This window comes from Bidens hawaiensis, unplaced genomic scaffold (genome assembly GCF_021521415.1).
Source record: "Bidens hawaiensis isolate Kalapana, Puna unplaced genomic scaffold, B.hawaiensis_p1.1 tig00011729_1, whole genome shotgun sequence".
NCBI lineage: Eukaryota > Viridiplantae > Streptophyta > Magnoliopsida > Asterales > Asteraceae > Bidens > Bidens hawaiensis.
The window spans coordinates 27,923-42,139 of NW_027491927.1; the positions used below are offsets into that span (position 1 = coordinate 27,923).

Here is a 14,217-nt window from a genome sequence, read left to right on the forward strand (position 1 = left end):
TTGAAAAATCAAAAATATTGTGATTTCTTGTCTTTAGTGTTTTTCTTTTAAAATATTTTGAAAATAAACAAACATTTTAAAATCGGAAAATTCAAAAAGATTGTGAAGTTTTATTTTGTTTATAAGAAAATCAAAAAAGATAAAAAGATTGTGTTTTTATTATGTATATAGGAAAACCAAAAAGATTTTTGCATACTTTCGCTGAAAATTTTGTCAATTATATACATTTGAAGGACATATACGTGTATATGTTTGGTCCTAATAATTTCTTGTAAATATTCGGGTTAGCCATTTATCTGATAATGGAAAGTATTTGGGGCGTTCATTATGCGTTTTTACTTAATTTTCCCGCTGAAAAGTATGTCGGTTATTTAAGTTTGTGGAGCATGCTTGGATGTATTGGTCCTGTTATCTACTTGTAGACTGATTGGATAGCCATTAATCTATAGACTGAAAGTAACTGGGGAAATTAAATTCATTTTTGTTTTATGCTCCTTAAATTTTTGAGTTTTTGAAGAAAAAAGAAAAAATGATAGTACATTGATTGATTGACCCCAAATCCAGCAAGAAATAAGTTTAAAAGACTGAGTGCTTAATTGCATTGGTGCATTAGTAGGTCTTAAACAAGTTGTTAGAGTAAAGTATGTGATATAAACATAAAGAAAAGCCAAATTGAAAGAGGTGTTAGTCTCTAGAAAAAATCTCGGTGAGGATGGTAGAAATGTAATAACCTGTCATACTCAAGCCTTATAGTTGTTGATCACTCAAAAAATATAATAAAGCAAATAACAAGCGTTATACTTCTGGACAATGTGAGTCTTTATGCGGCTTAATCATCTGGATATTCATATGCATGAATATTTTATTCGCTTTTAGAGAAAACCCAAAGTCATTAAACTTGATCACTGTTGTACCTCGTACAATCCAAATTACTGACTTGATCAAACTCCGTTGTTAGTCATACATTGTTCTTCCCTTGCGCACGTCTCAATACCATTAAGAAACGGACCTCAGGGGATAAAGTGTATGTAAGCCGACAGATGGACTCGTGCATACTCACTCATAGTAAAAGAAACTCAATGAATTGCTCATAAATTTCTATAAAATTCAAATTTTGATCAACAATATAATGGTTTAAGTCAAGTTGGGGTGATATGACAAAAATCAAATTAAGCTTGAACCGAGAATAGAGGCTGATAGTTTATGATATTATGTGCTCTAATTAAACCGTTAATCATATCACAAAAACGCTTGAAAGTATGTTATAAGATTTAACTGGATAACAATATCAATGACCGACTTAACGCCAGTTACAATATCGATGATATATAAAACTGTGATGGAAGGGCAATTTGGTCAATATGATTATCTGCTCAAACTAGCCAAAATCAAAAAAAAAACAAAAAAAAATGTATTGCTTTTGAAAAATCATAGAAAAACACAAAAACATTTTTTCTGTTTTATTTTTGTTATTTTCGGATAACTTTCGTGTAAATATTTTACATCAAAAATTTAAAAAACCAAAAATATTTTCGTTTTTATTTTTACATATTATTTAATTTATTATTTTTAAGTTAAGTGTTTCAAAATGTAAAACACGTTAAGGTATTCGATCATCGAGATATGGGTTTTCGGTGATTCATTTAAGTTATTTTGTTTTATTATTTAATTAAAATTTAATTTAATTGATTTAATTAATTTAATAATTAATTAAAATTACATAAAGTAATTTGTTAAAGGTGATTCGTTAAATTTTAACGAATTAAGGTCATTTATAACGAATTGAACTTCAATTCGTTACCTTTAATTCGCTTCTGCCACTCTGTAACGAATGGCTTCTAATTCGTTAAGATTTTCACGAATTACTTGTAATTCGTTATGCCACGTGTTAATGTAAGATAACGAATCACCTTATTCGTATTTCAAAATTCAAACGAATCAGATGATTTGTTACATTGGGGAATGTGATTTGTCAGACCATATAGGGAATTGAGAAGGCGATTCGTTCCACAGTATTCACATTCTTCTTTCTTTCCTACTGTTACTCTGGGCAAATTTCTCCAAAATTTTCGATCGTCATTATATTGTGTTTTGATCATATATTCTGATTCTTTAGGTATAGACGATCATACCGTGATGATTTTCGTCAAATTTGATGCATGTTTGCAGGGTTAATTATTGGATTTTACTATCGGGTTTTATGCTTTATATAAACCCTTCATTTAACCTATTTGTACCATGTTTTGGTACTACAGTTCAATACCATTCTAATCGCAATGGGTTTCCGAGATCCTTGTGAAACTTTGTTCGGTTATCCATCGTTGTTTATGGTGGAATTGATTACAGAATTGCAACTTTGACTTTTAGTGTTCTTGGTAATTTTGACTTTGACCAATTTAGTCAAACAATAAGCTTTAAAGGGCCATTCGTTAGTGTGTAACGAATTGGAACTCTTTCGTGTCCAATTCATTATACAATTCACACGAATCAGGATAACGAATCTTAAATTATAACGAATTAGATTTTCCTTCGTTATTTAAACAAATTAGACCATAATTCGTTAACTTTTATTAGTGATTCGTTAAGCCTAATTCGTTAAGTTTTACTTGATAGCGAAGTAGCTTATTCTCTATAACGAATTACCAATTCGTTATAACACAACGAATGACATATTAATTATTTTAAAATTAAAAATTTTATAAATTGGTTTAATTTTAAAACTTTTAATTATATATTAATTATATGAGTATTATTATTTATCATCACTGATTCTCGGGTTTGTTTATACAGTTCAATTGCTGATAAAATGGATCAAGATCCTCCCGTTGATGCACCACAACAACAACAACAGGAACAGGATATTCCCATGCTTCCATATGACAAACGACACAGACTTTGCTGACGAGGATGTATTCGGTGGGATGTTGGCATTTATCCGTCGTTCGCGTATCAACTATGCCGTAACTGCCAATCCTGACGTTCGGTTTAGCATCGTTCGTCAATTTTGGAACACCGCGAGTATTGTGGAAACTGAGAACCACATTGCTGTCGTAGTTAATGCAAGACCAATTATAGTATCCATTGAGACCGATCGAAGGGTGTTGTGGTTTGATGACACTATTGATGACCCGAGCGAGTACCACAAAGAGCTGATCAAAGGGTTGTTTGGACGTTTATTTTATTCGGATAATCTTGACAAATCGATGTATAACAAGGCATACTTGGGTCCCCAATACAAGTATTTATTTCACGTTCTTATACACTTCCTTGGTAGATGGAAGGGAGGGTATGATGAATGTCGTATCATGCTCCAATCGGCGTTTGTTGCTTTGGTATTGAATAAACCTTTCAATTTCTCTAAAATGATCTTTGATCATCTCAAAGAAAATTGTATTATTATGAAAGGACGCACAAAGTTTTTAATGTATCCTCGTTTCATTCAACTATTCGTTCAAGATGTTATCCCTGACTTGGTGATCGATCCAACACAAATAGAGGATAAATTTACATTGGATCACATGTCAGCTGACACTATACGAAGGATGAAGTTGTATCGTTGATATGGTCTAGAATATACATATTATTATATAAATATTTCCTACACTTTTAAGTGTTTTCAGCTAAGTTTTTATTGAATATTATTCTTAGTTGGCTCATATGTGAGTTTTTAAGGTTTAAGAGACAACGAGCTAAAAACGTATGTGTTATATTAAAATAAACTTGGTCTAAAGAGCAACAAAATAAATCGTGTTCTAATGCAACGAATAAACTCATCTAAGTTTGAATTAATAAAGAGTTGAAAGCTTAATTGAAATAATGTTAAAGTAAAATTCGTTGGTTTATATATAATTCAGTACTTATATATAATTCAGTATGCATATAAAGCAACTCTATTGTTTTGTTGAAGTATTAAATATTAAATCATATTGACTTATGAATGTTTTTGTTTAGTTTTGACAGAATACAAGAAATCCAAATGAAGAAAAAAATAAAATCAATGACTGTTATTGTTCCGGAAGTAAACGAGCAGAACCTTAATTAGATGAGGGCTGAATTAATTAGGTCCCACGTGACGTCTAAAAGGACTCTAGCTTTTCACAATAAAAGGGAAAATTAACCTACAACTAAGTGGAGTTGGTCAAACGCAAAAAGGAGGGCCACCCCTTGGATACGGCCAGAGAGTTCGAAGAAAAAAAAAGGTTGGAAGTTAGCACACAAGCAGGCACCTCAAAAAGTCTACGGTGGGCAGGATAGCACGTCAAAAAGAAGACAAGTCTACATCTTCAAAAAGTGAATTAATAAGCAGGCTACCAGGTAACTCAATTAATTTAAGCTCACAGGCTAGCAGCTCAACTATTTATATTTATTTTACGATGAACCGCACTTTATTTTTTATAATTGTTTCATCGATTACTATTATGATTGGCTAAACTTTTATACTGCCTGGGTTTGGATGATTTCTTTTTAGACTCGTTTTATTTTTGGCCTTGGATTATTATTAATTGGTTCATGTTTTGGTAAAGTTTTTATTTTATTTGTTTGTGATGCATATGCGTATCTGGTATTAATTTATTATCAGTTTTTGTTCCATATGCGTCTTTGTGAATGTCTTTCATGTATGGACGCGTATTAGGTTGTTTACTGTGTGTTTACAACTAGTTTATGGTTTATTGTTAACGTTTTCCATAGGAACAATAATTGAAAGTTTAGAGATACCTTATATTCTGCCACTTGAGAGACCGGGAGGTAATTAAGTGTCGTCTGTTTTGGTCTTTTGCGGGTTTGGGTAGTGATTGCAGGGGAGTGAGTTACCCTAGATTCCATTAGATTCTTACAGATCTGAGTTATAACCGAATTCAATAGAATAACCCTTTACGCCTTAGGGTGTTTTGTGACTAGAGAGACCAGGAGGTGATTTAATCTTTGGGTACCTTAGCATAGTTAGGTAAGGTGAGACCGGGAGGTGATCCGAGCCATTAAACCGTTGAGCTTTACATGATATTTAGGGTTCTTAGGTATTTTTGGTGAGACCGGGAGGTGATCTAGCATACTTTCGTCATTCCTTAAGTTTCATATTTTTAGAACCCGGTTACCGATCATAAATCCAATTCCGAGAGTTTACAAGTTGACTAGTAGGATTCCTTACCTAGGTAGTTGTTTCACCCTATTTGAGTTCCGCCCCTATTTATTTATGTCATTTTTAGCTTAAATATTATTTAATTTATAGTTAATAATTAAAAAAGACAAAAATCATTTAAATCAATATATTTAAGTTTTTAGTCAAAGTAGTTTAGGTGTCGCTAGTTTCCTTTGGGTTCGATATCCGAAATTCATTAGGTTTTACTATAGCTAATAGGTACACTTGCCTTTCTAGTGGTCTAGCATTAGGATAGTTTAGATTTATAAATTTAAAACTATAGTGTCTAGGTTAGGTTCTATTTTAATAAACCGTTTTGCACATCAAGTTTTTGGAAAATAGGAAAATAAAAAAAATAAGAAAAAAAAATGAAAAAAAAATAATCATAAAAACAGCCAGCACAAAAACGTCAGTTTCACATCCTCACACTTAAATGTCACATTGTCCTCAATAAGACAGCAAAAAGATAAAAATTAAAGCACATTCATATATAAGTAAAGTGGAACAGACTCCCCTGGTAAATATGACGATATTGCCTCGCGAGTCGTGTCCCATGCCCTCCAAGAACGAAAGCCTCACACTCCAGTGCTCTCTACCAAGCTATCACTTACGAACGAAAGCGGCAATCAGTAAGCAAATAGTCTCCCCACACTTGAATCAAACCATGTATCATCAATCATCCAATAGCATCTCTGAAGCAACTTAAAATCAAACCAAGAAACAGCCAGCACAAGAAAGCAAAAAAACCCAAAACAAAAATAAAGTAAAACAAAAAAAAAATTCTACCGGGTTGCCTCTCGGGAAGCGCTAAGTTTACAGAAGAGTCTTCAGCCAGACTCCCTCCTGAAATATTAATCAGGAGGCTTTTCTTTTATCCAACCCCGGTCTAACCCATTTAGTTCCACCCGTCCAACATTTTTAATCAAATAACGCGTAGTGAAACTAAAAAGAAATTTAAAACATTCAAACGGGTCGGACCACCAACACTTAAACTTGCCCGGACCAAACCTAATACGTGACATATAACGAGGAAAACGGTAATTCTTGCATTTTAGTGTTGTCCTATAACTCTTTATGTACCATTTTTGAACCCTCAAAACGTGCTGATCCAAGCATTTTCGCTCCCTCTTTTGCGGATTTGTCGACTTCTAGTTCCTCCACAAACTTACTAACATTCCTACGATGTGGCGACTCAACTACCACCATATTCTGATCCACCTCTGTTTCCACTTCCTCTTCCTTTTCTTCTTCTGGTGACGTTTTGATCTCCATTGTTGGCTTCCTCATGATTAGTGTTTCTAAATAGATAAGGTCGCCAACATGGTCAAATTCTGCATGTTCGTCAAAAACTGGTAAACCCACCAATTCATCACCAAACTCATCCTCCCAAGATGATACATGCTCCTTCTCTTCGTCATCTTCACTCATATCCGTGTAATCAGGTAGCTCCAACTCCATCTCTTCTATCATGCCCTCATCATCATTATTCCAGAATTCATCATCTGTTTCATAGATGTCTTCCTGCTCCTTGTAAGAAAAACTCTCATTTTGAATTATAGCACTTATCTCGTCTAACCTAGCTTCGATTCCTCTATCTTACGGAGTCGTTCTCTGTCGATCAACTTATCAAGCCTGACTTCCAATTCTTTAATCTTTTGGAATCTTTCACATTCCTCTTGTTCGGCTCTTTCCAACATCATCTCTTTCCAACATCTTCTATATAAAATACTCCTAAACCGACTCGATCTATTAAACATATTAACTAAACTCGATAAAATAAAACACAAACTAAATTATCCTAAACACGACTAGACACGCTTAATCTAAGACACGAACTCACAAGACACACCACAAATCAAGACACAAAAAGCCAATTAATCAATTAAGTTCAATCAAAGCTAGTTTCGCTATCACCTAAGTATCCCCGGCAACAGCGCCAAAAACTTGATGTGCAAAATGGTCTATTAAAATATAACCTAACCTAGACACTCTGGTTTTAAATTTATAAATCTAGACTATCCTAATGCTAGACCACTAGACAGGCAAGTGTACCTATCAACTGTAGTAAAACCTAATGAAGTCCGGATATCGTACCCAAAGGACACTAGCGACACCTAAACTAGACTCTGACTATAAACTTAAATAAATTGATTTAATTGATTTTTGTCTTTTTTAATAATTAACTATAAATTAAATAATATTTAAACTAAAAATGACACCGAAGTGTTGGTGGTCCGCAAAAGAGGGAGCGAAAATGCTTGGATCAGCACGTTTTGAGGGTTCAAAAATGGTACATAAAGAGTTATAGGACAACACTAAAATGCAAGAATTACCGTTTTCTTCGTTATATGTCACGTATTAGGTTTGGTCCGGGTAAGTTTAAGTGTTGGTGGTCTGACCCGTTTGAATGTTTTAAATTTCTTTTTAGTTTCACTACGCGTTATTTGATTAAAAATGTTGGACGGGTGGAACTAAATGGGTTAGACCGGGGTTGGATAAAAGAAAAGCCTCCTGATTAAGATTTCAGGAGGGAGTCTGGCTGAAGACTCTTCTGTAAACTTAGCGCTTCCCGAGAGGCAACCCTGTAGAATTTTTTTTTTTTTTGTTTTACTTTATTTTTGTTTTGGGTTTTTTTGCTTTCTTGTGCTGGCTGTTTCTTGGTTTGATTTCAAGATGCTTCAGAGATGCTATTGGATGATTGATGATACATGGTTTGATTCAAGTGTGGGGAGGCTATTTGCTTATTGATTGCCGCTTTCGTTCGTAAGTGATAGCTTGGTAGAGAGCACTGGAGTGTGAGGTTTTCGTTCTTGGAGGGCATGGGACACGACTCACGAGGCAATATCGTCATATTTACCAGGGGAGTCTGTTCCACTTTACTTATATATGAATTTGCTTTAATTTTTATCTTTTTGCTGTCTCATTGAGGACAATGTGACATTTAAGTGTGGGGATGGGAAACTGACGTTTTTGTGCTGGCTTTTTTTTATGATTATTTTATATTTTTTTTTCTTTTTTTTCTTATTTCTTTTTTTTTTTCTTTTTTTTTATTTTCCTTTTTTCCAAAAACTTGATGTGCAAAACGGTCTATTAAAATATAACCTAACCTAGACACTCTAGTTTTAAATTTATAAATCTAGACTATCCTAATGCTAGACCACTAGACAGACAAGTGTACCTATTAGCTATAGTAAAACCTAATGAAGTTCGGATATCCAACCCAAAGGAAACTAGCGACACCTAAACTACTCTGACTAAAAACATAAATAAATTGATTTAAATGATTTTTGTCTTTTTTAATTATTAACTATGAATTAAATAATATTTAAAGTAAAAATGACACAAATAAATAGGGGTGGAACTCAAATAGGGTGAAACAACTACCTAGGTAAGGAATCCTACTAGTCAACTCGTAAACTCTCGGAATTGGATTTATGATCGGTAACCGGGTTCTAAAAATATGAAACTTAAGGAATGACGAAAGTATGCTAGATCACCTCCCGGTCTCACCAAAAATACCTAAGAACCCTAAATATCATGTAAAGCTCAACGGTTTAATGGCTCGGATCACCTCCCGGTCTCACCTTACCTAACTATGCTAAGGTACCCAAAGATTAAATCACCTCCTGGTCTCTCTAATCACAAAACACCCTAAGGCGTAAAGGGGTTCACATATGAGCCAACTAAGAATAATATTCAATAAAAACTTAGCTCAAAACACTTAAAAGTGTAGGAAATATTTATATAATAATATGTATATTCTAGACCATATCAAATATTTCCACACTTAAACCTTTTTCGTCCCTGAAAAAGTGATTTGCAATGGAATCATAATTCAAGACTAGTTTTCAAAACATATAGGTTATCTTTTAAGCACAGTTAAACGCAAAAACTGCGATTGCCGATATTGTTGTTCACTTAAACCCAGCCACCAACCTATCAAGCCCCCTAATGCATTAAGCGTTTTAAGTTCAAAAACAACGGCTACACCTACCCCATCTCAGACAAAGAGAGCTAGAATAACTAGAGTCAAAGCAAACTGTTTTGACAAATCATCATAAGCCAAGGACTCGTTGATGGTACTAAGTAGCTGCACTCGGTGAAATTTGATGGATGAATGGTCATGTGAAGGCCATACAAGCATACCCTAAATATTATTGGACTTTGTCCTATAGATTCCTAATAAAAATATTTATTGACTAAAAACCTTCGAGCCCCAATAGTGTATCCTCAGAGTCACTATCCCCTTGGTAACACGTAAACTCTAAGTCCCGTCTAGCATTTGAAACTTTGGCCTCTTTTTCTATTTTTTTGAGCATGCTTCTTTGGCATTTTTCATTGCATAACTTTCTCATGGTCATTTGCTTTTCGGACCAACTTTTCATAATACACTTTCATAACATACTTTTCTTTTTCTTTTTTTTCTCTCTTTTTTTTCTTTTTTTTTCTTTTTTTTATATCACCCTAAAGTATATAACTATTTCTAAGCTCGTAAAAAGATGGACATGTGGTGGTGTGCTGGTTTGAGTGCATATAAGTCTTACCATCTCAAAGTTTTTAGATTATGGTAATCCTCCCTAAGCATCGAAATTCGGTTTCACCGTTTTTCAAATTATTATATATAAGAAATCTGCTAAAGAGGACTATCAAAGCTTGTTGGGCCTACCGACACATCCCAAGCTTAGTGCGTTATCTTTTATTTAATCTCATATAAAATAGTAGTTTTAAAAAACCAATCTCAAATTTTTCTATCATTTTCTATTTTTTGCAAAAATTTTTAATAAATATTCGGAACATTTTTTTAAAAAAAAATTTATATATTTTTTTAAAAATTTTTTAAATTTTTTTTTTGTTTATAAAAATGTCAGTTTCCTATCCTCACACTTAAATGTCACATTGTCCTCAATGAGACAGAAAAAAGACAATAATTAAAGCACATTCATATATAAGTAAAGTGGAACAGACTCCCCTGGTAAATAAGACGATATTGCCTCGCGAGTCGTGTCCCATGCCCTCCAAGAACGAAATCCTCACACTCCAGTGCTCTCTACCAAGCTATCGCTTACGAACGAAAGCGGCAATCAATAAGCAAATAGCCTCCCCACACTTGAATCAAACCATGTATCATCAATCATCCAATAGCATCTCTGAAGCAACTTGAAATCAAACCAAGAAACAGCCAGCACAAGAAAGCAAAAAAACCCAAAACAAAAATAAAGTAAAACAAAAAAAAAATTCTACCGGGTTGCCTCTCGGGAAGCGCTAAGTTTACAGAAGAGTCTTCAGCCAGACTCCCTCCTGAAATCTTAATCAGGAGGCTTTTCTTTTATCCAACCCCGGTCTAACCCATTTAGTTCCACCCGTCCAACATTTTTAATCAAATAACGCGTAGTGAAACTAAAAAGAAATTTAAAACATTCAAACGGGTCGGACCACCAACACTTAAACTTACCCGGACCAAACCTAATACGTGACATATAACGAGGAAAGCGGTAATTCTTGCATTTTAGTGTTGTCCTATAACTCTTTATGTACCATTTTTGAACCCTCAAAACGTGCTTTCGCTCCCTCTTTTGCGGATTTGTCGACTTCGGTGGCGATCCACTATCAAGTTCCTCCACAAACTTACTAACATTCCTATGATGTGGCGACTCAACTACCACCATATTCTGATCCTCCTCTGTTGCCACATCCTCTTCCTTTTCTTCTTCTGATGACGTTTTGATCTCCATTGTTGGCTTCCCCATGATTAGTGTTTCTAAATAGATAAGGTCGCCAACAGGGTCAAATTCTGCATGTTCGTCAAAAACTGGTAAACCCACCAATTCATCACCAAACTCATCATCCCAAGATGGTAAATGCTCCTTCTTTTCGTCATCTTCCATCTGGTCAAGTGGCTCCACAACGACATCTTCACTCAGTTCCGTGTAATCAGGTAGCTCCAACTCCATCTCTTCTATCATGCCCTCATCATCATTATTCCACAATTCATCATATGTTTCATAGACGTCTTCCTGCTCCTTGTAAGAAAAACTCTCATTTTGAATTATAGCACTTATCTCGTCTAACCTAGCTTCGAGTTCCTCTATCTTACGGAGTCTTTCTCTATCGATCAACTTATCAAGCCTGAATTCCAATTCTTTAATCTTTTGAAATCTTTCACGTTCCTCTTGTTCGGCTCTTTCCAACATCATCTCTTTCCAACATCTTCTATATAAAATACTCCTAAACTGACTCGATCTATTAAACATATTAACTAAACTCGATAAAATAAAACACAAACTAAATTATCCTAAACACGACTAGACACGCTTAATCTAAGACACGAACTCACAAGACACACCACAACTCAAGACACAAAAGACCAATTAATCAATTAAGTTCAATCAAAGCTAGTTTCGCTATCACCTAAGTATCCCAGGGAACGGCGCCAAAAACTTGATGTGCAAAACGGTCTATTAAAATATAACCTAACCTAGACACTCTAGTTTTAAATTTATAAATCTAGACTATCCTAATGCTAGACCACTAGACAGGAAAGTGTACCTATCAACTGTAGTAAAACCTAATGAAGTCCGGATATCGAACCCAAAGGACACTAGCGACACCTAAATAAATTGATTTAATTAATCTTTGTCTTTTTTAATTATTAATCGTCAAACTCCTCATCCACGATTCAAAAGATTGATTGGTCATATGGTGAATCCAGATTTTGTATGACCTGACAATGATCGCTGGATCAACGATGATTTGGATTCCGAGCGTGAGGAAGAACCAGGTGGGAACGAGGGTGATGATAATGATGATGATGGTGGTAATGGTGGTAATGGTGGTGATGTTTATGCTCATGCTCAACGCAAAAGAAAAGGGAAAGAGTTGGTTGTAGAAGGGTCGTCTAAGCGACATGTGTCGGCTGGTGCTGGCATCTCATTTGGAGTTCAACCTCCAAGGTCGTCCACTCCTCAAAGACAGGTCGTGCCGCGTATTACTAGCGCTCCAGAATTAAATTTGACACCACGCTTACGACAGATCCTAGGCTTGGTATGATTCCTCAATCTGTTTTATCTACTTTACCAAGACCTACAACTGCTACTTCGGTGGTCTCCCCTACACCGATGATGATGCCTCCACCACCTATAGACTTTTCATTTTTGAGGCTTAACCGACCTCAAGGTCCTGTTCAACCGATTCCTACTTCTTTTCTTGCAATGACTCATGATCAACAAATGAGTATGGTGTTGAGTCTACTTCATTTTTATTAAAATCAAATGCCTGCTGACCGAATGACTCAAGAACGCATGATGGAAAACCAAATGAAGCCGGTAAGTTATGTATCCTTCTGTCAAAAGGAGACGAAAGCCCTCCGTGAGATTGTTGAGTCTCAGGGTTTGAAAATAAAACAGCAATAGGATCTTATCTTGCAGCTTACATGCAAGGATGATGAACTAAAGAAGCTTAAAAAAGATGATTAAGATCCAGATGCTTCGGCTACTGGAGGAAGTGAGCCTAAACAAACTCACGGCTCGTCTTCAGGTGCTGGTACATGAACAACTGGTGATTCGGGAAAACAGATAATCGTTCATCATGATTATACAGCCGCTACACCCATTGAGATGATCAAGGCTGATACTATTATCTTCGTTGATGAAAAGGGGGTGGTTAGAAGCATTGTTAATGCTGATGAGATTGTTGTGGGATAGTTTATTGAGAAGTCTCTAAAACGAGAGCAGATTTCTATTCTGCTTGGCCTGAATGATGATGAGTTAACAGTGTTAGAGGTTGAAGACGATGTAAAGATCGTGAATGATGAAGAGGTCTTTGATGATCCGAATATTCAGATTAATACTGAGTTTATTTATGAAGACGAGGAGGTGGAGATTGAGGATGTAATGGCTGAGGGGTATCCTAAGTTACTTCAACACTCTAACGTTGATCAGGGTCTCCAGTATTACAGAAGAAAACATAAAAGCAGCCGAAGACCATCTGGATAAGGTATCAAAGGGCAAGAACGTTGTTGATACAAGATTCGATTCAAAGCCTGATCCTTCTGTTGCTGACATTCAGAGTTGGTTTGCCAGTCGATACAAGAGAGCTTGTAAGATTATTGATGCACACCGATACGTTGATCATGAATTGAAGGTAGAAGCCATTGCATGCGCCAAAGTAAATCAGATGACTTCCTTCAAGGCCTTGTCAAAAGTTCAAGGTGACATTATTTCTTGGCTTTTTGATTCTGAATTAAAAGTATGTATTATCAAATGGGAAAAGGGCGTTCAGTACTATAAAAAGATGGCTGATGTCCTCTCATTACCAAGATGGGATGTACGTACTCTTGCGTATCATCCGTTTATTAACCGTGGTGGGAATCACCAAGCAAGTTGGTTTCACCAACACTTGCTTTTCGAGGTGAACCACGGATTTAAATGTTTTAAGCCACAAATTCCAATCTGCAAGCGTTTCGATGAGATCGATCCAAGGACAGGTTGGGGAAAGTTGGTACTTAAGGTAAATTCGCCAAGAACAATGAAGCATGTACCGGTGAAGAAGCTGAACCAGCATATGTGGTTATCTTTTAACCGCTGGTATTACGACAACCGAACTGGCGAGGCCGTTATTGTTTTGGGTAAAGGCTTAAAGACCGAGCTGATAAAGATCATTGATCCGATGTGGCTTGTGAACTTGACCGAGACCGACAATGACATGCTATTCAAGAATAAGATATTGATTGAGTGTCGTGAAGACTATGACCAAGCAATGCAATTTCAACGCGTTGTTCGTGTGTCATGAACATGGTATTCACAGCTGCAGATATTGGCAGACAAGACGTTTCAAGTAATTTAAAGACAAAGAGCTCAAGACAAGGGGGTGTCTGTTAGTACACGGTTTTGCGTCTCGAGTCTTTGTATTTATCTTTTTGTATTTATCGTTTAATTAATGTAAAATTTATTTATATTTAAGCTAGTTCATTAGAAATCATGTCTAGTTCGTTAAGGATGTTTAACGAACTAGACCTTAAGTTAAGTTCCTCCTGATTCGTTAAGGATGTTAACGAATCAGGGGGTGCTTCGTTAAGTTAGTAT

The 14,217-nt window shown here is 35.4% G+C and overlaps 1 protein-coding gene across 1 annotated transcript; it reads right to left on the minus strand.

The window, feature by feature from the left end:
• Positions 1-2,762: 2,762 nt before the first annotated feature.
• Positions 2,763-11,738, minus strand: LOC143538812 (uncharacterized). Its single transcript, XM_077032277.1, has 3 exons — positions 11,487-11,738; positions 10,673-11,454; positions 2,763-3,045 (listed from the first exon to the last, which is right to left on the minus strand). The coding sequence occupies exons 2-3, from the start codon at positions 11,386-11,388 to the stop codon at positions 2,763-2,765; spliced, it is 999 nt and encodes a 332-aa protein (XP_076888392.1). The 5' UTR covers positions 11,389-11,454; positions 11,487-11,738.
• Between the last annotated feature and the right edge of the window lie 2,479 nt (positions 11,739-14,217).